This window comes from Notolepis coatsorum, assembly GCF_963971535.1.
Source record: "Notolepis coatsorum genome assembly, chromosome: 6".
NCBI lineage: Eukaryota > Metazoa > Chordata > Actinopteri > Aulopiformes > Paralepididae > Notolepis > Notolepis coatsorum.
The window spans coordinates 78,847,768-78,874,780 of NC_140170.1; the positions used below are offsets into that span (position 1 = coordinate 78,847,768).

At 42.2% G+C, this 27,013-nt stretch overlaps 1 protein-coding gene across 1 annotated transcript in view; it reads left to right on the plus strand.

Annotated features, from left to right (window-relative positions):
• tgfa (transforming growth factor, alpha) overlaps positions 1-15,544 on the plus strand; it is a gene marked incomplete at both ends in the record, with an annotated part of 69,382 nt that extends 53,838 nt beyond the window's left edge. Inside the window, 4 exon segments of the mRNA XM_084315648.1 lie at positions 5,813-5,919; positions 6,762-6,911; positions 10,563-10,672; positions 15,519-15,544. Of these exon segments, the coding sequence (XP_084171774.1) occupies positions 5,813-5,919; positions 6,762-6,911; positions 10,563-10,672; positions 15,519-15,544 (393 nt within the window).
• Between the last annotated feature and the right edge of the window lie 11,469 nt (positions 15,545-27,013).

A 27,013-nucleotide genomic window follows, 5' to 3' on the forward strand; every position in this document is an offset into this window, starting at 1 on the left:
TTTTATTTGTTTATTAGCGATCTGATTTCATATTTCATCAACCGAGTCTTCCGTTGGTACAGCAGCTCCTCCAGCAGCCTAGAATGGAAAAAAGCGCCCCCTATCGTCTATCCCTGTGTAACTGCAGGTCAGTCGCTTAGAGATCAGTCGATATGTAGAGGCGGAGCCAGCTGGTTCCTTGAGCTGGCACGCTGTCTGCTCAACATGGAAGTCATCGCGGGACGGCAATCAGCCTGGAATATATATTCACAGTAGCCAATACTCTTTTTGGAGAACATCTGATCTGAGGTAAGGAATCTATTTTACCAGTCTTGGGATAATCAGAGTTGTATTCGCTGAGATCTCAGCGTTTGCCCTATGTGTGATGTGTCTCTGTGTGCGTGATCGCTGATGAGGAAATCAGAGAATAGTTTTTTCAGCTTGCGTATCTAGCGCGCATACGTACACATATATTATCGATAATCTAGCGTTTATTTGAAAACGATTCATAAATAGGCCGAAAAATGACAAACGTTTTTGTGTATTCTAGAATATTCCAGTAAACGTCTTTTATCATGGAATCTTTATATTTTCCTTGAAAACGAGGGCTTTTCAAAATGCTATAAAACGAAAATGAACTGATAAAAAAAGACAATGTTGACTGGAAAACGAGTCATTGATAAGCGACGGGCAAATTAGACACTATAGCCATAATTTAAAACATAGATTAGGCGTTTTTAACGCTAACATTGAAGTGGATGGTGGGCATTCAACCGGTAAATCAAGGTTAAGCAAGGGCTCTGAAAGTGTTAAGAGCGGTTTTGAATGTGGGTATGGATTCACATTCCTTTACAGCTTTGTGTAGGGCGTTCCACATTGATGTGGCATAATTGCAAAACGTGTTTAGTCCCTTGTTTGAGCCGAATCTGGGTTTAACATGATTTGTTGAGCTTCCTCTGGTGTTGTGGTCGTGGTATTCACTGACCTTTGGGAAGTATTTTGATATGGGTACCTTAGTCGTATAGTGTATCTTGTAGACCAGGCCCATTGCAAGTTGCTGTACTCTGTCGTCTACTCTAAGCCATCCTAGGTTGTCAAAGTGGGTAGGGGTGAGGTGGGTTCTAGGAGTCGGGTCAAGTAGAAGTCTGACCAGTTTGTTTTGTGATGTTTGTAATCTTGTTTTTAGCGCCTTTGAGGTGCTTTGGTACCATGAGGTGCAAGCATAGTCGTAGTACCCTTGAATGAGTGCTCTTGCCAGAGTCTTCAGGGTATTCTTCTTTACCAGAGAGGAGATCCGGTACAAGAATCTAGTTCGTTGGTTGACTTTTTTTATTACCTTGGATGCCATTTTGTCACAGGAAAGATTTGCCTCTAGGATGGAACCTAGGTATGTACTTTCATATTTCCTTGTGACAATATTGTCACCCACTGTAACTGAGAAGCCGTCGGTCTTGCTGAGTTTGTTATTTGATCCGAAGAGAATGGACTCTGTTTTACCCAGGTGTAATGATAGTTTGTTATCAGCGAGCCAGGTGCAGATTCTGCCGAGTTCAGAGCTGAGGGTCCATCTCTCCTCAATCAAAAGGAATGATTCTGTAGACAAATGAAAGCAACATTTCCTATTCGTATTCGTGAAATATTACTAGCCCTGGTAAATATTGGAACTGTACTGTAATTGATTGGTTCAGGGTCACAAATTCACCAGGTACCATACAGTTGAATAGTCAGTTCTTGGAACAATGGCTTAAAGGAACACGCTTAGTGTCTTCTCCAGAGTCAGACAAGAAGATAGTTACCAATTTCCTCTCTGTGCGTTCAGTAGAAAGCTATCCTGCTACAAGGTAGCCTAGCTTAGCACAAATTAATGAAAGCTGATACGGACTACTTTTTGCCAAACAGCTAGGCTAGCTGGTCCGTATCCGCTTAATTTGTGAATTACTGAACACACAGAGAGGACATTGGTATCTATCTCCTTGGCTTGTCTGATTCTGGAGAAGACGGTAAGTGCATTTCCCACAATGTTGCTGTCTACCTTTTTAAATCTGAATAATAAGTTCACAGAAATGTACATTTCTTTCAAGCCTCCATAATCTGAGGATGTTACCATCAGTGAATCCTGAGCAAAGATTCCACTTGTCTAAGATAAAGACCACATTCAACTAACCTTCATACTGTCTTTTACTTTTTTGCACTTTGTTACTAAGGTATCTACCTTACCTATATTACTACCTACTATGCTAATATGTCTATACTATTATGCACTCAAGACTGTAGCACAAGTTTGACACTTTTTTTCTTTTTTTCTTCTTAAATTCGATTTATTTTTAGGCTTTCTGTATTTTTCACCCATCCCAATTTAGTTGTTATGCCAATTCCCTTTCTGGTCGTTGGGCACATTCCCCCACTATCGGCCTGGGGAGGGTGTAGAACTACCACATGCATCCTCCGATACATGTGGAGTCGCCAGCCACTTCTTTTCACCTGACAGCGAGGAGTTTCACTGGGGGAACGTAACGCGTGCAGAGGTTAATGCTATTTCCCCCAGATCCCCTCCCTGCTGAACAGGTGCCCAACCGACCAGTAGGAGTCGCAGTTTACAACGACCAGGACACACACTCCACCGGCTTTCCACCCGCTAACACTGCCAATTGTGTTAGTAGGGACGACTGACCAAGCCGGCGGTACCGCTGACAGCTGGATTAGATCCCAGAGTCTCTGCGGTGGTAGGCGAGTGCTTAGTCGCGCTACCCAGCTGCTCCAAGTTTTGTTTGACGAACAATGTTACTTACTTTTAGTTGCCAGAGTTGTACCTTTCCTGCTGACTTGTTGTACAGAACTTGTATGGATAAAAGCGTCAGCTAAATTACTAAATGTAAATTCAATGCTGGTATCGGTTACATTATTCGATTGGAAGCATAGTAACATTTGAATAATGACAGCCTACCTTGGAACTGATTTGAATGGGCCAGTTTCCTAGAACTGAGTGCAGAGATGGAGAAGGTGAATTACTTGCTGCCAGAGATTACTGTACTCTAACTCTACTACTCTACTTGGACTAATATTTTAAGGCATGAAAAGGCAGTAGTATTTATTGGGGCGACAGTGGCTCAGGAGGTAGAGTGGTCGTCTGGTTGTCGGAAGGTTCCCGGTTCGATTACCGCTCCATGCGGGAAGCGTGAATACTTTACCCAAGGCGGTTGTCCTTCCGCGTTCGGTTTGCGCGCCCTGATTGGCCTCTCGGCGCCCAATCGCGTTAGCCCTACTATCGCCACACTACTCGCTCAATATACTACTATGCGCTGTGCTCTCTGTTGGAAGTGGAGCGGGGCTCTGCTGTGCTTAGACTTAATGCAATACACGATACTAACTAGAGCGATTAGCGTCACATAGCTGGCCTTTTTCTGAAAACCCAAGCACATATTGTTCCATAGCATATGCCTTCAGTTGATCATGACATCCTCTCTTACCTTGACGATTAAAAAGCCTCCATAATTTAGTAAATAAAGCTGTAGCCAGCCAGCTAGCATTGATGCTATTCAAAATGCTATCCACATTAGCTACATAGCTAACCAACTAAATACAATACAGTGGTATCCTGAGGTAACGTTAAATACAATGTTTGCTAGTCGAAATGACTGGACACACACAGGGACAAGTTAAACATCAATCAATAAATTTATTCCAACAGGTAGTTTGAGCTGCTTGTGAGCCGAGGTATTTCTCTCCTCTCCGTTGGAAACTAATGACGTTAAGTTAGCTCGAAAAAGCACAGAGTAGTTAGGCGATAGGCGATTGGGCGCTGAGAGGCCAATCAGGGCGTGCAAACCGAACGCGGAAGGACAACTGCCTTGGGTAAAGTATTCACGCTCCCGGGCAGCGTGTCGATGTGTCCTTGAGCAAGACACTTAACCCCTAATTGCTCCTGTTGTGCAGGTTGGCACCTTGCATGGTTGCCTCCACCATCGGTGTGTGAGTGAATGGGTGAATGTGAGGAACAAAAATTGTAAAGCGCGTTGGATAAAAAATAAATATATATAATATATATATACGCTATATAAATGCACCATTTAGATTAAAGGGGCACTTAACAAAAAACAATGCTGATTTATTTTGCACATAATCTCACATGCATCCATCCAACAGTTTTGCACACATTAATTTAGTTTGACAACTATTTTGCAGCTCAATGAAATGATAAGGTAGTAGTCCCTATAAGACATGACATCACTGGTGGCCATATTCAAACTCATTTACTCTCTAACTGTCAAACTAAATTAATGTGTGCAAAACTGTTTAGAGTTTTGGGATGTGTGAGAGATTATGTGCAAAATAAATCAGCATTGTTTTTTATGATGGAAATGGCATTCCTGTCTAGTCGGTGGTAGCCATCTTGAAAAATGGCAGCCATGTTGGATTTTTAAATGGCTAACATCCTTTTTCAACAGAGTAGACCCAAGAGAACGTTCATGCCAAATCTGGTGCTTGTGGCAACGTATGCAATTGTGCCAAATCCTGCAGTTATCTGTTTAGCTACTAGGGATAGATATCCAGGGCCGCTGCGTGTATTGCCTGTTTCCGGGACAGAATTATCCTATTGGGCCCCTCTCACCTCCTTGGATCATAAGTCTATTAGAGCATCCGCTAAATGTAAATGTATCGAATGAAGGGGTGATATAATATTACCAAGCTAAAACCGGGTATCAGTATCTGAGAATTACCTCCGTGCTTAAATCTGATTGGTAAGAGCCACGTCGAATGTGTCATAAATCCAATTAAATCACCTGTAACTTGATTTTTTTTGTCTGCATTTCTGCACTTCATATCTTTCGAGTGGAGGAAAACAGATTATATTGCAATACTTTTTGTTCAGTGACCCCAAACCAGTGGTCTTAAGTCTACGGCGACACTGGTTAGTAAGTAGTGGATGGAATCTGTACTCCGGATCGACCGATATACTTGAGTGAAGGAATCGGTATACAAAGTACACAGACACATTTTTTGTTGAATTCCCGTCAAAGAGCAGCTACGGCTCCTGCAGGGACAGCACTCTCTAATGGGCTCATCTGACCCTCCTTCACAGGGAGTTTCCATTGACTCGACTTTTATAGCTTTTATCCAAAGCGCTTTTACAATTTGTTCCTCACATTTGACCCGTTCATTCACACACCGACAGTGGAGGCAACCATGCAAGGTGCCAACCTGCTCATTGGGAGCAGTTAAGGGGTTAAGTGTCTTGCTCAAGGACACTTCGACACGCTGCCCGGGAGGAATGGGAATCTAACCAGGAACCTCCAGATAACCAGACGACTGGTCTACCTACCAAGCCACTGTCGCCCTCAATCTCTTTTTTTTGTCTACCTTTGAAGGGACTACAGATGAAAAACCACAAGACATAAGCCACCAAAAATCTGCGCTGAGTGGTTAACGGGAGGCCCCATTCATCCCCCTTGATATTTTCAACACATTCTCTTTGGGGCGTCCCAAGACCTAGGCTACTTTACATCCGTTACACCCGCCTGTGTTCTGTAGTGATCACATTTATCTTGGTCATGAATCATATTTTAGGTATTCACATTGGTTTAACCTACTTTCCCATGGTGATTATCTGGTCTATTAATCGTGATATTTACGGACCATGTTTAAATGTCAGCAACAGATGGTAGAGTAGTGTTTCCCATGACATTCAGTTTGAGATAGGTCAACTTTAGTGCTATATGGACTAAGTAAAAAGGGAAACACATCTATACCTATGTATCTATACCTATAGTATATCTATACATAGATATGTATACCTATATATATCTATACCTGTCTTTCTTTCTACCCCGCAGAGTTAGTGGCTGTTCGCTCGCATTTTGATGATTGCCCAGACTCCCACAGCCATTTCTGTTTCCATGGCACTTGTCGCTTCCTGATATTGGAGGAGACGCCTGCGTGTATGTAAGTATATACTCTGTTTTCACAAGTTCAAGCTTCCGTAGTCCACCTGCCAGAGCGCTGAGAAGGACAAAGGCAGGCAGGAGACGGGAAAGAGATATCATCTTTATTAGCCACAAAGAAGAGGACAGCAGGAGTGGAGCTCTGAGGTATAGCTGCTTTGGCTTTGAGTGCAGTGGGTGCTGCACTGACCCCCCCCCCTTAAAATAAATATCAAAATGCTATCTATGCATGGTCCAATACAGTACAGTACATACGCCAAACTTTCAATTTCCAAATGAGCACATATCCTGAACCCGTTGACTGGTATCTACAGATTCCTCGGATAGATACTTCAGGTGATTATTCCCCACCGCTCTAGCGTTAAAGTTGAGCACACTAGAGTCACTGAAACACAGAAATGTCTGTGGAACTGCCTACAATCCTATTATGTATCCATTTTTTAGGGGGCCTAAAAACCTTTAAAGGAGGTCTGTAGCCACTCTAAAAAGGGTAAAGCAACGCTACTGCTTACAAACCTGACTGAAATTAGTCACCGCAAAACAAGTATATTGTCTTTCAGCCATGTATTATACTCCATTATATACCTGAAACCACATTTCTGCGTTGAGCTACAGTGCTGCTGTCCGGCTGCAATCAGGGCTTTACACACTATCTCAGAGCAAGATATCACACGGTTAAAAGGGTATATGATTTAAAATGACCTTGTGTAATTTTAATTGACTTTAAGTTGAAATGTGCATTCCCAAAGCATTTCCACTTATACTTTTTAATTGTGCCGATTTCTCATAACCCAATGCATAACTTGAGAGAGTTTAATGTACGTTTTGTTCTCCATGTGGCAGATGTCACTCAGGCTTTATTGGGATGAGGTGTGAGCATGCGGACCTGCTCGCAGTAGTTGCGACCAATCACAGGCCACAGACGGTTGCCACGGCGCTGGTGCTCTGCGTGATCTGCTGCGTTATGACAATGCTGTTCTGCACACTTTTACAGTAAGTAACATGGATGGCCATTCAATATCCTATGCCATTCCTAAACCTTTAAGTATTGTCTGACTACCCAACCTGCATGGACTATAACATATAACTTATGATGTATAATCATATATCATGCCAGTTAGGGTACCTTGTGTATACTGCACCTGTGTATACTGTTTACTTTACTTTACTCATATATATATTACTTTACTCATATATATATATTCAGATTCTAATTCTAATTATTGCCCATATTTATTGTAACGTATAATATAACTGATAGGGCATACAGACCCTCATCTGCACCTTTAATTACACTGTTTACTTGCTCATATTCTTATATTCAGAGTTAATTATATTGTTTACATTGTTTATTTTTGTTATGTTATTGCCTATATTTATGTCTTTATACTATTACCCTGCCCATTCATGTACCTCCCCTCCCTCTCACCCATGCTGCTATGATGCCCGAATTTCCCCAAGGGGATCTATAAAGGAATATCTTATCTTATCTTATGATGCTGAATTATGATCCATTACTTGCAAGGACCATTCGTTTTGTGTCAGTGGACAGAAATGGTTGAGATATAATCTATTATTATTTATTTTTTTTTACATCTTTTTCACCCTCCTTTTTCCTCAGTTTTTCTCCCATCCCAATGTTAGTCGTTATGCCAATTCCCAATCCCCTTCCTGGTCGCTGCGCACCTACCCCCTACAGCCGGTCTGGGAGAGTGGAGGCTATCACATGCTTCCTCCGACACATGTGTAGCCAATCAACCGCTTCTTTTCACCTGGCAGCATGGACTCTCACTGAGAGGGTGTAACGTGTGGAAGGATCACACTACCCCCCTTAGATCCTTTCCTCGCTGAGCAGGCGCCCCGACCGAACTGTAGGAGTCGCACGACCAGGACCCACCCACCGGCTTTCCCACCCTCTTTCCCACCCTCTAACGCTGCCAATTGTGTTAGTACGACGGCCGGCCAAGCCGGAAGCGGGCTCGATACCAGTATATCCTGCGTTGGTGGCGAGCGCCTTGCCCACTGCGCCACCCAGCCGCCGAGATATAATCTATTCTATCTGATATATCCATTAGAGATCTATCCTGTTTCTATCTGCCAAAAATCCTCAAAATCTATTTCTGACACGCTACACTTGGAATCGGATTGTAGTATTGTGGCACTCGTCTACTGATACCCTGTTTTAGCCTGGTATCTGCCCAGCATCCGATACCAGCTTCAGTATCGGTGCAGCCATGCATCTCCTCAGCTTATATTATAATAATGACGTGTCATTAGCTCTTCTAGCATCAGTGAACTGGTATACGGTGTTGAGGAATCCAAATGAACAGCATTGTGTTATCAATACTGTTTTCATCAGCTTGAGATGCTCAGCTTGCTGCCAGAAAGGTCATTGTGAGAAACTCAGCCCAGAAGGTTTTTTGGACGGTGAGACAGCCTAGGTGAATAGGCAAATATTTTCTTTTTGCTAGATTTTGAGAATTCTTTTAAATATTTTGCTTCCTTAACATGTCTTATTTCAAACAAGTGGCAATAAAATATCAAACACACAATTAGTTGTTTATTTTACTTCATTTTGTCTGATTGTGTCCATAAATCACAATTACAATACAGAACTGTGAGCATGTTTTCCCAGAAATTTGTTTGTATGCGTTTTTTTACACGTAAGAGATGAAATATCCATTTCCCTAGCACCTACACATACCATACTTTCCACATTTCTTCTTATCTATACCCTGCTCCTTTTTACAGAGGGGTTTGTTTATATATCATTTTTTTTTTTTATCTACTTTTTCTCCCATTTTCTATTTTTCTCCCATCCCAATTTCGTATCATCCAATTCAACCCTCCCCTGTCTCGAACGCTGTTTCTTGCCTCCCACAAGCCGGCTGCAATGTGGACTAAGTCATACATAGCACGAGTCCCCTCCGATACTCGAGGTAACAACAGTCGCATCTAGGCCTGCCGCGATAAGCAATAAATCGATTAATTGCTGCGATAATTAAAATGAATGCAATGATTTTGACGGGCGCAATTAATTGCTATTTGCGCGTTTGTTTTAATGAGGCGGAACCAGTGCCCCTTGTCAGTCACTGTCCGTGTTGGGAGGCGGGCCGCTGACGTTACTAGAGTACAGCACGGGAGCTCCGTGGGGCAGTAGCAATGCCACATAGCTTAACTACATTTCTCAATAGTGTTGCTCCTTTTAACCAAGTAGCATTATTTGTAGTGTAACGTTAGCTATTTTTAGACCAAAGTAGTTACTCGCTACTGCCCGGAGAAACTGGACTGCTAAATAAAGATGAAAGATAGAGCTTTGATTCTCATTCCATGCTAACAACATTAGCTAAATAGCTAACAAACGAAATACAACGTATAGCATAGCTACAAGTACAACACAGAATAACGTTAATACAATTACATGCATAATTGTTTACAATGAACGGGTGGGGCTAGTCAAAGGACTGGACACGGGGACAAGTTAAACATGAATTAATTTATTATAACACTCCGGTAGTTTCGAGTCGTGCTGCAGTGCTTACGCACCACAGCTATTCTATTATATACTGCTTTGACGCTTCCTCCTCATCGTTGATTGCCTGTAGTAGCTGCATCTAACGTTAGTAGCTAACGTTAAAACTAACCTAAAGTTAGTTGTTCACCAACAATTTGTTTTATCATTAGCTCAAAAACATAACCGGACGAGACAAGTTGTCGACTCATAGGTTCTGCTTAGGATAATCACAACAATACTTCCGGTCCGGTCGGTGGGCTTCAAAATAAAAGTCTAAAACACCGGAAAAGACGGAGCGGTGGGCTTCAAAATAAAAATTTTGGGAAATAAATTTCTCAAAAAAAATTCTCTAACCGGTCGCAATAATATCGCTTATCGCGATATTTTCGGGGGCAATTAATCGCCCAGCAAAATGTGTTATCGTGGCAGGCCTAGTCGCATCTTTTCACCTGCGCGGCGCGATCTTTCAGCGTCAGGGGTCTGCGCTTTGGAGGGGCGCCGCCCCCATCGCTTCCTGATTCTACTGCGCAGGCGCACCAACCGACCTGTAGGAGTCGCTGTCCACAACGCCCGATCCCCACCCTTCAGTTTCCCACCCCCTAATACTGCCAATGTGTATTAGTACGGACGACCAGCTAAACTGAAAGCGATGTGGAGCGCTGGGCTCGAACAGGCGAACCAAGCGTCTCCAGTATTCGTGGTGAGCGCCTTGCCCACTGCACCACGTAGCCGCCCACAGTTTATCATTCATAGCCTGATTAATAGTACATTTATACCAAAAAACCTGGCGAAAATGTATGGGATGATAAAAAGAAACTTTTGCCCTTCTGGACAAAAGTTCATTGTGTTATATGTCAACATAATGAAACAAACATTTTGAATCTAGCATCATCCAATGTTGGTGATTCCGTTCCTATAGCGATAAGTTAGATGCAAATGAACGCATATTTAATTAGGTAACGCCTATTTTGCATATATAAACATAAAATCTCAGAACTTGCAATAAATTTTTTCCTAGTTGTTATGTACATAACAAACTGGGAAAGTTTCATAGTGATATCTATTAAAATATATGTTTTGCCTATTCACCTAGGCTGTCTCGCCTTAAAATGTGTTCCTTCTCTTCCCAGTTGCTGGTGGAGGCGGGACTGTCACAGGCGGAGTCGTGCACTTCACTACGTCTCCGAGAAACCCAGCAGCATGTCGACGGGGGGAGTGTCCTTCTGCCGTCCTGAAAGTGGTACTGTGTCTTCCCGTCATGTCTTCTCGCTACACCTCTCGTCTCGGGCCTACGTTTCTGTGGTCACGTCTGTATGGAATTACAAGCTGTGGATGAAATAATTATATCTTAGCACCAGGAGAGTCACCCTCCATACTTTTAACATACACCTGCTGTCAAACCTGTATGTGAACATCTTCGGTTTATTAAAAGTAGGTGGTTTGTAGACCTTTTTGTATGAATCCTATTGATCTCGGTGACCCCATGACCTTTCCTCAAGCGCCACCCATCAGTCCAAACTTTCAATCTTTGAATTAGTGTATCTTGAATAGCTTTCATTAGAATCTTTGCAAATTTGCTGTGCACATGCATGACCCCGAGAGGAAGAAGCCTATTGATTTTGGTTACTGCATGACCTTTCCTCTAGCACCACCTTTAGGCAGAAGGTTCACATTTCAAATGAGCTTATCTGTTAGTCATACAGTCATGAAAGTGGTATCCAGAGATGTGTCTACTCGTGCACAACAACTTTGCCACAAGAACCTATGAAGTCCGCCATATTCGAATTTCCTCCATCTTGAATTATTGGAAAAACGAATTGTCCCTACTCCCACTAGCCTGTTCACCTGATTCTCATCAAACGTCTTGTGTGGAATATGTAATTTAGATAATTGATAGGCCAAACCATACAGTATGACCGCCAGATTCAATCAAATATTGGAAAATCACATGTTAAACAGGAAATTATTTCAGTTTGATTTCCACCAGCCTTGACAAATATGTTTGCCTTACAATAGCAAAGGAGGCCTGTGAACTTCTGAGTCATCTTGCCTGATGGTGGCGCTATTCTCATAAAACTAAAAACACCAACAGCTCGAATTTGGGATATGGTCAAAAGGTGGATTGAGAATTCGGGCCATTTGGGGATATACACGCTGTCGGTCACAAGAGGATTTACATTTAGTAATTTAGCTGACTCTTTTATCCAAAGCGACTTACAAGTTCTGTACGACAAGTCAGCAGGAGGGGTACAACTCTTTCAGCTGAGCAACAATGTTCATCAAACAGTGTTGAAACTTAGGTGCTGCAGTGTTGAGTGCATAGTAGTAATTGTAAAGACATATTAGTAGCCTATAGTCGGTAGTGATATAGGCAAGGATGATTATTTAGTGGAATAGTGCATGATAGAAGACAGTAAGGATCATTACAGACAGTGAAGATCACGTGATACTAAAAACCTTTATCATTTTTCTTTCAGTGGTTTGAGAAGACGGTTGATTGGAACATTGGAACATGGGTTGTGTTTACATCATGGGGCGCCATCTTGCCTCATCAGTCCGTTCCTCCACAAAACCGCTCAGGATTGCACTGGAAATGGCACACTCCTATTCAGAGTGTTCTTTATGCCTGCAAAACAGCTCTGCCCCAAGTGCCTTATAGCTGTTAACAAGAACTGACCTTTGCCACCAAATTAGTTGAAAATTATAACTTTGAATTGCATGTGTACATATTATCACAAATGACCAGATATTAAGCTTGTCTATTTAGGAGTTACTCAGCGATATAGTTATCAGAAAAGTAAACTGACTCATATTTTCCACATAAACCATACCTTTATGGCTGCGTCCATCGTAGTTTCCATGGACACAGTGAATAAAAATGTCCAACAAATTCTTAATTCCTATTTATAAACTAGACTAAAAAAGACGAGGACAATTAATATAATATAATATTTATTTATTCAATATGTTGAGGGGAAATGATTTGAGTATAAGCAGCGGTTAGTTTACTTCCTCTTTGGGCAGAGATGTTTGACAGTGGAACGTCGTTCAACTCTACATAGGAGTGTGTCGAAATGGACTTGTGATATCTGGATCACGAGGAACGGGCCAGAAGCAAACCAGCATCCTTGGCACGTCGCCATGGACCATGGACAACTATCGGATGTTGGACGTTAAATGTCCTATATAATTTGTATTATTATTTTTTTTTACACCAAATGGGGATTTTCTCAACGGGAGAAACCTCAGAAGACCATGGCCTCACTAGAGCCCATCCTGTGGAAATGGACCAGCTGTGAAACGCAGAACTCTTCAGAGATGTAGAGAGGAGGAGCATGAACTACTGTTAGATGGTGAGTTGCTCAGTTGGTCATTATGGCGTCTTTTATGTCCATCCTGGTGGACGTGAGTGATCTACTAGGACATGGAGCGTCCTGAGGGGACGCTGGAACCAGAAGGACAATTCATTTATTTCTGACTGTGGGACAACCGTGTTTGATTCACTCAAGTCAGAGGACCCCCCAGTTCTTCCCATTTTTGTCTTTTAAAAATATCTTACTGTACAAGCACTGAAGACTATTTTCTTTTAACATATGGTGTCGCAAATGAATGCTTTAAAAATAATTTTAGTGTCCGATTTTAAGCGAGGGATATGAACTCACTTCACGTGACAAAATGTGGAATTGCTGGACTGACTTCTTCAAAGCCATCATGGATTAAGAACCGTTGACTTGGTTGGAAAACGGTCCATGAACCGTTGACGTGGTTGCACTTTCCCACATATATATATATATATATATATATATATATATATGTATATGAAACTTGTTTGTGTAAAAAAAAAAAGAAAAAAAAAAGCTTATGGATCTACAGTACATACAGATAGAAAGGTTCATAATCTTTGGAGGGAGATTATGTAGATATTGTGCAACTTCAAATGATTGCATGACAAGTGTTGCTACTACTGAAGCGATAATATTAGGCAGTTTTGTTTGTTATTGTTATTTTCTATTATTATTCCTGAGCGGTACTTGAACATCTTTTTCTATGCCTCTGCGGTATAACATTTGCGAGCCGTTTAATTCACCGCATCGAAAAGTATTTATTCCTTATGAACACATGCGTTGTTATTTTGTAAGATTGCGCTCCTCTGCAAGCTTGCGCACATTTCACGCAATCTGCACTTACCTTTACAATGTAGTCACTTGCTGTAGACGGTAGCCTATATTTAAAAAGCATCCACATGAGGGAGATATGATTGACTATAATATATTATTATTATTATTATTATTATTATTATTATGATTGACTTGAGCACGGGAGGGGAGCACTGAGAGACTCGCGCTGTAGGTATCACTACTAGCGCACATGCGCTTATGTGCGTTACTTAAGGTAGAATGTGTAATGCCATCAAACGGCGACCTCTATGAAAAAGAGCCCCGCTTGGCATTACACTTTGTTTACATGTTTTTGATTTGGTCTGATGTTGTGGGTTGGGAGTTCAGTAACTTATTATTATACTGTAAATTTCTCTGCACCTCTCTTGGCAGTACCTGAGGTGTGGCTCAGCAATAGCAACCCCTCCCCTATTACCTACTCAACTCCAACCCACAATGTCAGACCAAATCAAAACATGTAAACCAAATTGCAATACCGAGCGGGGCTCTTTTCACGTAGAGGTCGCTGTTTTGACGGCATTACAGATTCGACCTTTTAAAAGAAAAACATAAACACATTTTTTATTGTTGCACTACATCATTTGGCATGAAATTATGCTTTTTAGCTGAAAACATTAGTCGATTAGTAGATCAACACCTTTTTATAAGGAAAAGAAAGTAGCCTCAAAAGGGCCTGTAAAAAGGTTTGTAAAAGATTACATTAGGTGAAGTAATACAACAAATTATATATGTATAGAAAATAACAAGAATAGATTGTGTGTGTGTGTGTGTGTGCTTATGTGTGCAAGAGTGGGAGAGAGTGAAAGAGGCATGAGAAAATGTATGAAGTAATGTTCAGGCTCGACTAAGATATGGCAACTTGTCACTGTGTTATGAATGAATGGGGTGTCATTTACATGCCCAGCGTCCCATAAGGGGATATTTTTGTTTGTTTTTGTTCACAATATCTTGTTATGAATTTGGTAACAGTATGGCGTCGCATATTATTTTGAAATATTTATGTGCATATAAATGTAATTTGTGTAGATGAAGGAAAAAAAGGAACAATGTGAACGGTATACAAAATTTACATCATGATCTGTAGAAAATGGTGTGAAGTGTGCATATAAATGTAATCTGTGTAGATGGGAAGAAAAAAAAGGAACAATGTGAACGGTATACAAAATTGACATCATGATCTGTAGAAAATGGTGTGAAGTAGATATGTGTTTGTGATGAATCTCGTGTTGGTTAAATCAACGCCGGATTCATATTCTTTTTTTTTGTCTATTGGAAGGATCCAAATCCTTGTATTTGTTTGTTTGTTTTTCAATGAATATCTAAAAATGCAAATGTTTGCGTATTTCTTTCGTGTTGATAGACTAGATTTATCAACACCATACCCCCTCTATCCCTCCCTCTCTCATCCTTTTTTTTTTTTTTTTTTTTTTTTACAGATGTAACAATTCCCCTTCATCCCGTCCGTCGCATGCTCTTCTTTTCACCCTTTCCACGTTGCCTCTTTGGTTTCTTTTGATTCTTTGAGACCCTTGTCCGCCTACCCCCCCCCCCCCCCCCCGCTGACTTTCAAGAGGCAGAAATACAAACATAGAACTCTGGCCCCCGGGGCACCAGAGGAACAAAGACCCCGTGCCTCTTTGAGTGCTCCCACAGCCACAGGGCTCAGACGTCTCCTCGTGCGCCTGTTTACTTGTCCGTTTGCGTGCCCTCTCTTTGTGACCATACCAGTTCATGTGAAAACAGTTAAAGATATAACATTGACCCACATTATTTTTATATCTTTTTCTTCCAGTTCATGTCTTTTGGTTTTACATTTTCTGCTCCTCTTCCTCTTTTCCTTTCGCTCCGTGAGAAGCATTGTCGTTTTTCCCCCCTCGATCCCGTTATGTTTCGCAATTGGATTTCCAGAGAGCCCCTTAGAGCCGTCCAGCTGAGCTACTAAAGCCAGCTTTGAATAAAGCGGCTCTACTGTGGGGCATCGCTGACGATACACGATGGGCTTTTAGCGCGAGGAGAGCAAGGAAAACAGAATAAGAGGGAATTTAACCAATCAGTTGTTAATAATTCACCTTTTTTATGGGACAAAAACAGTAGTTGAGGTTCTCTTGGTAAACTGTTTTCTCTCTGCTTTGGATCGGTGTCAAGCATTATCGCCGTAAGAGGCAGGAGGCTGCTTTGTAGCCTACCATTCCATTCTCATTCCGTTGGCCTATTCTCCCAGCTCCTCTGATCCTTGTCCAACATCCCCGGTATCTGCCTCTGACCAGATGGTTGTAAATACGAGTGTTTGGGTATTAGGGTGAAGCGATCAGGGCCCCCCGCTGTTCCTCTCGCCCTTTATTGTCACAACAACAAAAAACAAAAAAAACTGCATCATTAACTCATTCAGCGCCATAAACTGTCCCCATCTCTGCCGCTTCAGGCTTAAAATTTTCATTTTCACTGTGTTTCACGATGTTTGCAGAGCTGTGTGTGTGTTCTGTATTATAGCTGTGGAGACAATGGTGTGGCTAATTTGACAGACACTACTTGTAGTCCAACATGGAAAAAATAGTTTGTTTCTACACACTGTAGTTTGTAGTTTATTACACGCTAAACATCGCGCATTTCCAAGATAATCCAGTCTTTTTCCATAGATTGCGAGATAAAACGCGTTATGTGCAATAAGCCCAAACCGTTCTGGTTGATCCCCTGAAACCCCAAATACTTCCAAATCAAAGGTATATACCATGTACACATGTACCTTCACAAAATCATCAGGGGGGGGGGGGTAGTTTTAACTCAAAACCGTGATCGTGTTTGTCAAGCATGTTTTACATCCGGTAAAGCACAAAACTGTGATTGTTTCAGGTTCAGTAAAATAGACATAGAATATACCTTACCTTAGCCAGAAGGTATTCCAAAAAGAATAATTCCAAGTGATCGCATCGCCATCGCGACGTTTCGATGGGAAATACGCTTCGGCAACGGAATTTCGAGGGGATCGATGTGAATCTCTGTTCCTTACCAAAAGAAAAAAAAAGGATAAAATGTATCCACGCCAAGCCATTCCAGTTTAAAGGTAGGCGATACTGCCACCTGGTGATATTCGATCTGCATTGCAATTCCAACGTATACAAACGAGCCAGGGACGGCTAGAATGACCCGGATGATGATTTAGAACGGGGATCAGAGGAAAAAGATCAAAGGATCAAAACCTGACTATACTCGGTTATGGCGCTCAACCGCTGGCGAGATAACCCAACTATACTCGGGCATGGCGCTGAATGAGTTAAGAAGAATGGAGAGGTTCAGTTTCTACGCCTAACTGTAAAATGTATGTTTGTTTTTTAAGCAACTCTGCAGTATTGGTTCAAATGAACAAAGGGGCATCGGCTCAATGCAATGTACCATTTGCGGAAAGACATCCCACCAAGCAGTAATTATTCTAGCCTCTTAACACATTGACCGCCAGCAGCAGGGGGCGCTGATCCCCCTTCATTGCCAGGTCTTTATTCAATGGATATAGTTTTAGACTGCGACATTTGCGAGTGCTTAAAATATATCTTATATTATATCTATGGGTCTAATAACGCTGCCGACTGTCAGTGAGTTGCTTCCAGTCAACATGCCCAAAACAGATTGTTTTTTCATCTGTACATTTCCGTTTTATACCGTTTTGAATAGAGTATGGTTTGGGTGCTTTTGAGTAATTCCAGGAAAAGGACGAGAAAAAGGCATTTTAGTGTAATCAGTCATCACGTTGTAATTTTTCGGCTGATTATCTAATCATCCTGAAATCAACGCTAGATTATCATTAATATATCTTGTCGTGCATACATGAAATGGCCATCGTAGTGGGGCGCTCGCCCCCCCCCCCTTCTTACTGCAGTCAACGGTAAGCACATACACCTACACACAGATAGCTTTGATCGCGGTAGAAATAAATATCAGATCAATGCAAGGTTTCATATATAGTGTCCTTACCTTGTCTTTGATGTAATGCAAAGAAAAGAATCCAATTATCCGATCGCCATTCCAGTTATCCACAGCGATCATGTCCCCGACATTACAGAGCGTTACACACACACGGACGGACAGGTGGGGTTAATATTCCATGTATTCCAATGTAAGCCCCTGGCTCGCCTGAGTATTTAAACCAGGGGCGGATTTAGGATTGTAGGAGATCCGGGGCTTAGCCCAGATGGGCCCCCCCCTTTTTTTTTTTTTTTTTTTTTTTTTTTTTTTTAGTTTTTGGGCAGGCAAGGGGTGGTTTGGAGGGGGTCCGGCACAACCCCCTCCACGACAGATTTTTTTTGAATTTAATGAACCTGTACGTGCAATTTCCTGCAATATAGAGCCTTCAATCTTGACCAATAAAGCTGCTCTTTTCACTATAAAACTCAGTTAACCATAACGTTATGGTTAGATTTATATATTGGGGGGGGATATATCATATTTTTCATATAATCAAAAAGTGGTGGAGCAAGATCATACCTTTGCTCCCCCAAGTTCAATAGTGGGAGAGCAGAGATGCTCCGAATGCTCTTATGGCCAGGCGTCTATGATTCACTGATACAAAGTAAAATAGTGCAGTGCAATAAAATAGTTAGTCAAATAGAACAAAATAATGCAATAAAATAGTTATCATCGTATTTTTTCGGGAGGCCGGTAAGGAGTGCATTACAGTAGTCGAGTTGGCTTGAGATAAAGGCATGGATCTGGTTTTCAGCGTCCTTTTGATTTATAAATGGCCGTACTTTAGCTATGTTTCTAAGGTGGAAGAATTAAGTTTTTGTCAACTTGTTGATTGTGATTTAAAGCTTAGGTCTGAGTCTACCATAACACCAAGACTTAACTCACTCAAATACAGTTAGCAGCTGGATAGACCACAGATGGAAATTAGCTTCTGCTAAATCTGGTGCAAACATATTTTCATGTAACAATGATGAATTGTAAAAAAAAAAAAAAAAAAAAATTTTTTTTTTATTTTTTTTAAAATAGATTCGGGGCTTTTCAGAATACATCCGGGGCTTGAGCCCAGGTAGCCACCCCCTAGCTCCGCCCCTGATTTAAACCCCACCCGCACGGCTCAGATCGGCTCATAAAACACACCAGCCCATTTACAATGGGATGCAATAGCTCCGCAAGGCAGTAGAGGGCGGTGTTGACCGTCTGCCAGCAATAACGATCCCAAAAACTAGTTAACTCGGGCATGGCGGGCAATAACGAGTATACTAGTTTTTGGCAATTATTGTGTTCAAGGTAGAATCTGTAATGTTGTCAAATAGCGGCCTCTTGTTTACGTCCTTTGTTTTGGTCTGACGTGTAGGTTAGAGTTTAGTAACTTTATTATACTGCAGAATTCTCAAGACCTCTTCCCCTCCAACCCACAGATCGGACGAAAACAACGAACGTAAACAAAGCGGAATACCACTTATATACTTGTCCACTGAGCAGGACACATGAAAAGTGCTGCTCCCCGGTGCCGCCTTTTCTCCAGACAGGCCACTTGATGTTGAACCACAGAATCCTCCACCCTCCCATGTGAATAGATGGGCCATCCATGCAAAGAAACGAACACTGGTTTCTGCCCTTAGGGTTGGTATTGGAGTGCCTCAGTCTGGCCCCAGTCATGTTTAAATGATGTGTGATAATAACCATGTCTGTAATGGCCTCCTACTGCGTGGCATTATAGGTTGGAATCAGAAAGAAAAGCCAAACCAAATGGACATGTACAGTAGAAACAATGATACATTTTAATTTAATGAATATAACCCTAAGATCAAATGTGCTACATTTGAATAATCTGCTGTAAGTCCCATCGACATTGAAAAGCATGAAAGTCACTTTTTCTATTTAGCTGCGGGTTATTATTTTATTTTACTAGCTGCGACCAAGCAGTCTGTCTGCCTATCTCAGTCAGTGTGTTGGTCCGTGGCACTATGTACAATCACAGGTACAAATGTCAAACTTTGAAAAGCAATAACTTGTACACCGTAAGTCTGATTGACACAAGACTTTGTACATACAGCCACTAGGACCACCCATGTCCACAATGTTGGACTTTATGCAATTTAGCTTTTTTTGGAAATACCTTTTCCCCCTAGTATTCAGGTTGTCCACCTGATTCTCGTGAAACATGCTTTGTGGCATCAACAGGTCAATATCTTTTGCTACAGAGACTTTTAAAGGGAGACTAACAGTGCTTCTCACTTCCTGTAATGAATTACGTGATCTACACAACGCACAGCATTGGCTGGCTTACTGCCGCCTCCCACCTTATAGGAAACAAGAACAGGCATATTGATTGATTGAAATTTTTATTAACAGGGTCCGCCATTTTCAATTCATAATGACATTAATGACATACGCAACATACAGATATAATATATATCATGACATTTATGACATATACAGGTATACAGTACTGTTAGATTTGTGACATACAAGATATGCAAATATACAGTACTGTTAAACAGAGATCCTAACAGTAAATATATACATATGAGGGGGAGGAAACTGTACATTGGGGGGGTGGACATTTACGGGGGGGCCAGTTTCAGATTGCAGCCTCCCGTAGGTGTTCTTTGCAGCATAGGCTCAATTAGAGATGTAAAAGCTTGGGCTGAATGTTTCTTTACCATAAAAATTGAGGTAAATGTTGGGCTGTATCTTACAAGCTGAAGGTGTTCTGAACATTTTGACAGTTTTTCTGAACTGTAGATCCAGCAAAAAAAATTGGTTTCAGACTTGTTCAGTGATGTCGGTGTTAATGATAGTGCCTGTGTAAAGGTTCTGCCCACTTTTGAAACGGGAACTGTTCTATTTTCATCCCATTGGCGCATCTTTATTAGTGTTTGCTTGCGAGGCCAAACTCAATCTAATTTAAATTCTTTATTTCCCAGCCTCTTCCTTCCCTCATATTGAAAACAGTGTTTTTGGTCGTTATAGCAACACATTTTAAATTAATTATTTCCTTCCCTGTCTGGCTACCCCACACCATTTTTTTTACTTTTACTTTTACAAACTGGGCAGTACATTCCTGGCTCCAAACATAACTGCTAATTGATTCATCAAAGCTAATTCATTGCTTGTGTCCCCCTTGGGGCATCACAAACTGCAATAATTCTGGACGGCTTCAGCTTGTTTGAGTTTGTTCATCGGAAGTTTGATTGATTGATTGAAAACTTTATTAACAGATTGCAGAATGGGTACAATACAGTACAGCTCAATACACACAATTGTTAAGGGGATGCAGACCAGAGAAAGACTTTCGTCTTGTTTACATCAGGGTCCCCCATTTTCAATTCATCAGGACATATATGACATACATGACATACAGATAGTCAGTACTGCTACATCTATACATTTATGTCATACCAGATTTGCAAATACAGTACTGTTTGTGATACAGAAGGAGTCAGGAAAAGGGAGTATATACATTTGACGTAGAAACTGTACATTGGAGGAGGTTGGGTGGGGGGGGGTTGGGTACACTGGGATATTGACAACCATACTGGGTAATCTACATTGGAGGGGGGGGGGGGGCATACTGTATATACAAGCAAAACTGTACATTGAGGGGGGGGGGGACACTGTACAAACAAACAAAATTGTACATTGGACTATTGACAACCATACTAGGTAAATGACTGTACATTGGAGGGGGTTGGGTTAGGATATTTACAGGGGCCAGTGTTGAATTGCAGTCTCCCGTAGGTGTCCCTTGAGAGAGGTTTTGAAAGTGGGTAGTGATCCACATTCCTTTACAGCTTTGGGTAGGGCGTTCCACATTGATGTGGCATAATTGCGAAACGTGTTTAGTCCCTTATTTGAGCCGAATCTGGGTTTAACATGATTTGTGGAGCTCCCTCTGGTGTTGTGATCGTGGTATTCACTGACCTTTGGGAAGTATTTTGACATGTACATGGGTACCTTGGTCGTGTAGTGTATCTTGTAGACCAGGCCCATTGCAAGTTGCTGTACTCTGTCGTCTACTCTAAGCCATCCTAGGTTGTCAAAGTGGGCAGGGGTGAGGTGGGTTCTAGGAGTAAGGTCAAGCAGTAGTCTGACCAGTTTGTTTTGAGATGTTTGTAATTTTGTTTTTAGCGCCTTTGAGGTGCTTTGGTACCATGAGGTGCAAGCATAGTCGTAGTACCCCTGAATGAGTGCTCCTGCCAGAGTCTTCAGGGTATTCTTGTTTACCAGAGAGGAGATCCGGTACAAGAATCGAGTTCGTTGGTTGACTTTTTTTATTACATTGGATGCCATTTTGTCACAGGAGAGATTAGCCTCTAGGATGGAACCCAGGTAGGTAATTTCATCTTTTCTTGTGACAATATTGTCACCCACTGTAACTGAGAAGCCGTCGGTCTTGCTGAGTTTGTTATTTGAACCGAAGAGAATGGACTCTGTTTTGCCTATGTGTAATGATAGTTTGTTATCAGCGAGCCATATGCAGATTCTGCCTAGTTCCGAGCTGAGGGTTTTTTCAACCTGTAACTTGTTCTTGTCAGAGACCAGCAGGGCTGAGTCGTCCGCAAACAGGAACAAGTTGCAGTCACAAGCTGACGACATGTCATTTGCATAAATTAGGAACAGTAGCGGTCCTAGTATGCTTCCTTGTGGAACACCACAGCTCACTGTGAGGGGGGGGGATAGGGTACCGTTTACCTCCACCATCTGTTCCCTCCCCTCAAGGTAGGATTGCATCCAGCTCACTGATAGACTATCAAAACCAATTGCTTTTAGCTTGTCAATCAGAATGGAGTGATTGACCGTGTCAAAGGCCTTTTGTAGGTCCAGCATGACCATGCCGCAGTATTTGCCTGCGTCCACCTCTTGTTTGATGTGGTCATTCAAATAGAGAAGGCATGTGTCAGTGGAGTGGGATGTTCTGAAGCCAGATTGGAATTCGTAGATTAGATTTTTTTCCGCTAGGTACTTTTCGACCTGTTCGTAGACTATTTTTTCCATGACTTTCGAGATGGAGGTGAGAATAGAAACAGGGCGGTAGTTGCCTGGGTCTAATTTGCTGCCCTTTTTGTGCAGAGGGGTCACCCTCGCAATTTTGAAGTCCTTGGGGACGTGTCCCTGTTTTATGGAGAGGTTTATTATGTGTGTGATGATTGGGGTGATGGCGGCTGCTGAGTCTCTGAGGAATTTGGAAGGGATGTTGTCGTGGCCAGTGGCCTTGTTAGGTTGGAGGGCGCTCAGTTTATTGAGTACCTCATCTGTTGTTACCATTTCCAGCTTGAAGTCGTCCTTGCGGACCCCTAGGTTTTTGTAGTAAGCTACTATGTGTTCTACCCCATAAAGCCCTGAGTGGGAGGGTAGTTTGTTTACCAGTGTTGTGGCTATGTTTGTGAAGAAAATGTTTAAGTAATTGGCTACATCCAGCTTGTCTGTGATGAGCGTGTTGTCCGTTTTTATGTTTATGTTTGAGAATCTGGTTTTAAGTTTTTTACTGCATCCTAGTTGATTATTGAGTAATTTCCAAAGTTCACGTGGTTTGTTTTTGTTTTCCTCAGTTTTGTCATTGATGAAATTCTTTTTTGCAGTTTTGATCATGGAGTTTACGTCGTTTCTTAGTCTGTTTCTTTCTAGTTTGAGTTCAGTCACGTGGGCTTGGAGTTCACTGCTCGTGCTTTTAGTAAGCTTTGACTGACTTTTACGAAACTCAGAGCATTTTTTGTCTCTGGTTTTCATAGCGGCCAGTATTTCGGAGTGCATCCACGGCTCAGCGCGATTTTTTACCCTGGTGGTTCTTATCGGTGCCATGTCGTTTAGTATTGTGGAGAATTTGGTTTTGAAACCAAGCCATGTTTCTTCAACCAGTGTACCATTGAGTTCATCTGACCAGTCCAGACTCTCCAGTTCAAGGTTGAAGGCCTCGCTAGAGTCCAGTCTTCAAACCCTGGCCAGATGGTAAGGAGTAGGCTACCTACAGTATGTCAAACCCTGGCCAGATGGTAAGGAGTAGGCTACCTACAGTATGTCAAACCCTGGCCAGATGGTAAGGAGTAGGCTACCTACAGTATGTCAAACCCTGGACAGATGGTAAGGAGTACGCTACCTGTGTCAAACCCTGGACAGATGGTAAGGAGTAGGTTACCTGTGTCAAACCCTGGACAGATGGTAAGGAGTAGGTTACCTGTGTCAAACCCTGGACAGATGGTAAGGAGTAGGTTACCTGTGTCAAACCCTGGACAGATGGTAAGGAGTAGGTTACCTGTGTCAAACCCTGGACAGATGGTAAGGAGTAGGCTACCTGTGTCAAACCCTGGACAGATGGTAAACAGTAGGTTACCTACAGTACGTCAAACCCTGGACAGATGGTAAGGAGTAGGCTACCTACAGTATGTCAAACCCTGGACAGATGGTAAACAGTAGGCTACCTGTGTCAAACCCTGGACAGATGGTAAGCAGTAGGCTACCTGTGTCAAACCCTGGACAGATGGTAAGCAGTAGGTTACCTGTGTCAAACCCTGGACAGATGGTAAGGAGTACGCTACCTGTGTCAAACCCTGGACAGATGGTAAGCAGTAGGCTACCTCATACCCCCTCGACACACCACTAACCGCCTTGGCCAGTTCTTCATACCAGCGGCCATCCGGCTCCTGGGCAGGGACCGCTGCCAGCAGCCGGAGAATTAACAGCAGCAGAACTTGAGAACTACTAGGAATGTCTGATCACTGAGTGTGTCTGACTCTCACTCCCACTTCGACAACCTAGGATGGCTTAGAGTAGACGACAGTACAGCAACTTGCAATGGGCCTGGTCTACAAGATACACTACACGACCAAGGTACCCATGTACATGTCAAAATACTTCCCAAAGGTCAGTGAATACCACGATCACAACACCAGAGGGAGCTCCACAAATCATGTTAAACCCAGATTCGGCTCAAACAAGGGACTAAACACGTTTTCGCAATTATGCCACATCAATGTGGAACGCCCTACCCAAAGCTGTAAAGGAATGTGAATCACTACCCACTCTCAAAACCACTCAAGGAACACCTACGGGAGACTGCAATTCGAAACTGGCCCCTGTAAATGTCCTAACCCAACCCCCTCCAATGTACAGTAATTTACCTAGTATGGTTGTCAATATTCCAATGTACAGTTTTGCTTGTTCATACAGAGTCCCCCCCCCCAACGTAAATGACCTAGTATGGTTGTCAATATCCCAATGTACAGTTTTGCTTGTACAGTTGTACAGTGTTCCCCGCCCTACCCAACCCCCCCCCCCCCACACAACCCCACCCAACCTCCTCCAATGTACAGTTTCTACGTCAAATGTATATACTCCCTTTTCTGGACTCTTTTTGTATCACAAACAGTACTGTATTTGCAAATCTGGTATGTCATAAATGTATAGATGTAGCAGTACTGTCTATCTGTATGTCATATATGTCCTGATGAATTGAAAATGGAGGACCCTGATGTAAACAAGACGAAAGTCTTTCTCTGGTCTGCATCCCCTTAACAATTGTGTGTATTGAGCTGTACTGTATTGTACCCATTCTGCAATCTGTTAATAAAGTTTTCAATCAATCAATCAATCACCTAAACTGCACAGACTTCAACGTATAACATATGATAATATTTTAACACATGAAGATATTTTTGATAAAGGAGGGTTGTAAATTGGCAAAATTTGTGTTGTGTTAATTACAGCTCAATGGAATGATAAGGTAGCCGTCTCTATAACACAAGGTGTTGCTATTTTCTCATCTACATAATTTCATGGAGTTGTGAACCTCTTAACCTGCGCCCCCAAAAGTGGCCATTTTAGTTTTAGTTTTTGAGGACCATACTTCTTTTGCAAACCAAAATACTATACTTTTTTTTTTTGATCCACTTTTTCTCCCATTTTCTATATTTTCTCCCATCCCAATTTCGTATCATCCAATTCAACCCTCCCCTGTCACGAACGCTGTTTCTTGCCTCCCACAAGCCGGCTGCAATGTGGACTAAGTCATACATAGCACAAGTCCCCTCCGGTACTTGAGGTAACAGCAGTCGCATCTCTTCACCTGCGCAGCTCGATCTCTCAGTGGCGAGGAGTAACGCGTGGGAGGCTCACGCTGCCCCCGACACTTCCTGATTCTACTGCGCAGGCGCACCAACCGACCTGTAGGAGTCGCTGTCCACAACGCCCGATCCCCACCCATCAGTTTCCCACCCTCTAATACTGCCAATTGTATTAGTACGGACGACCAGCCAAACTGAAAACAATGTGGAGAGCTGGATTCGAACATGCGAACCCAGCGTCTCCACATTGGTGGCGAGTGCCTTGCCCACTACACCACCTAGCCGCCCTCCAAAATACTATACTTTATACTTATAGCACATGCATGAGCCTGGTCTCTTTTGAAAGAGAACATTCTGAGGTTTATGATACAATAAAGAAAGATCACTTCTAGTGCTAATGAAATAGAGTAACATAGGTCTGAACTTTAGTTGTAGAAAAACTTGTTCTGTAGTAGTTAGTAGTCCAGAGGTAGTATTTCCCCAGAAGGTGGTATGGCTTAAAAAACTTCCGAGATCCATAGCTTGATGCCCTATGTAGTACATGTCCAAATTTCATAAAGATCCATTCAGAAATGAGTGATTAGGAGTGATTTTGGTAAACTGTGTACAATGAAAAACTCAGTTTTCTCATAGACTTCAATTAATTCTTCCTGTTTTCACTCGTTAGTTTTTTTACCTAGATCCCTGATTCATACATCCCCACGTGGGGTATCATTGGAAAGCCACACTCATTGGCTACAACCCTCCACAATCATTTTCGAGATCGCCAAATGATTGACGGAACTAGATCCCCAAGAGTCAGGAGTGGTATTTTGCTCAAACCGTGTACTTTGCACAAGCCTCAAATACTGGCATGTAACTCGAGAACCGCTTAACGGATTTTGTCACGTGAAAGGGCTTTCGACAGGCAACAAATAAGCCTTCAATTCGATATATATATTGTATTACGAAATATGCACACCCGAGCCACTAGTGGTCGCCAAAGTGCAGGTGGGCAAATCGTCCTAAAAAGGGCCCACCTTGCATGTTAAGAGTCACGACACAAGGATTCAAATGTCCCTGAGGACATCACTGGTGGGCGGCCATATTCAAACTCTTTCAATAACTGTCAAACTAAATGAATGTGTTCACAACTGTTTAGAGTGTTTCGATGTGTGTGAGATTATGTGCAAAATAAAGTGCCCCATTGAGCTGCAACGTCCCTCATATGGGAAATCTTTTTCTGATTTTTTTGCAACCGGCACTTTGGCGACCCCTAATGGCTTGGGTGTGCATATTTTGTAATACAGTATATATATCAAATTGAAGGCTTATTTGTTGCCTGTCCGACAAAATTCGTTGAGCGGTTCTCGAGTTACATGCCAGTATTTGAGGCTTGTGCAA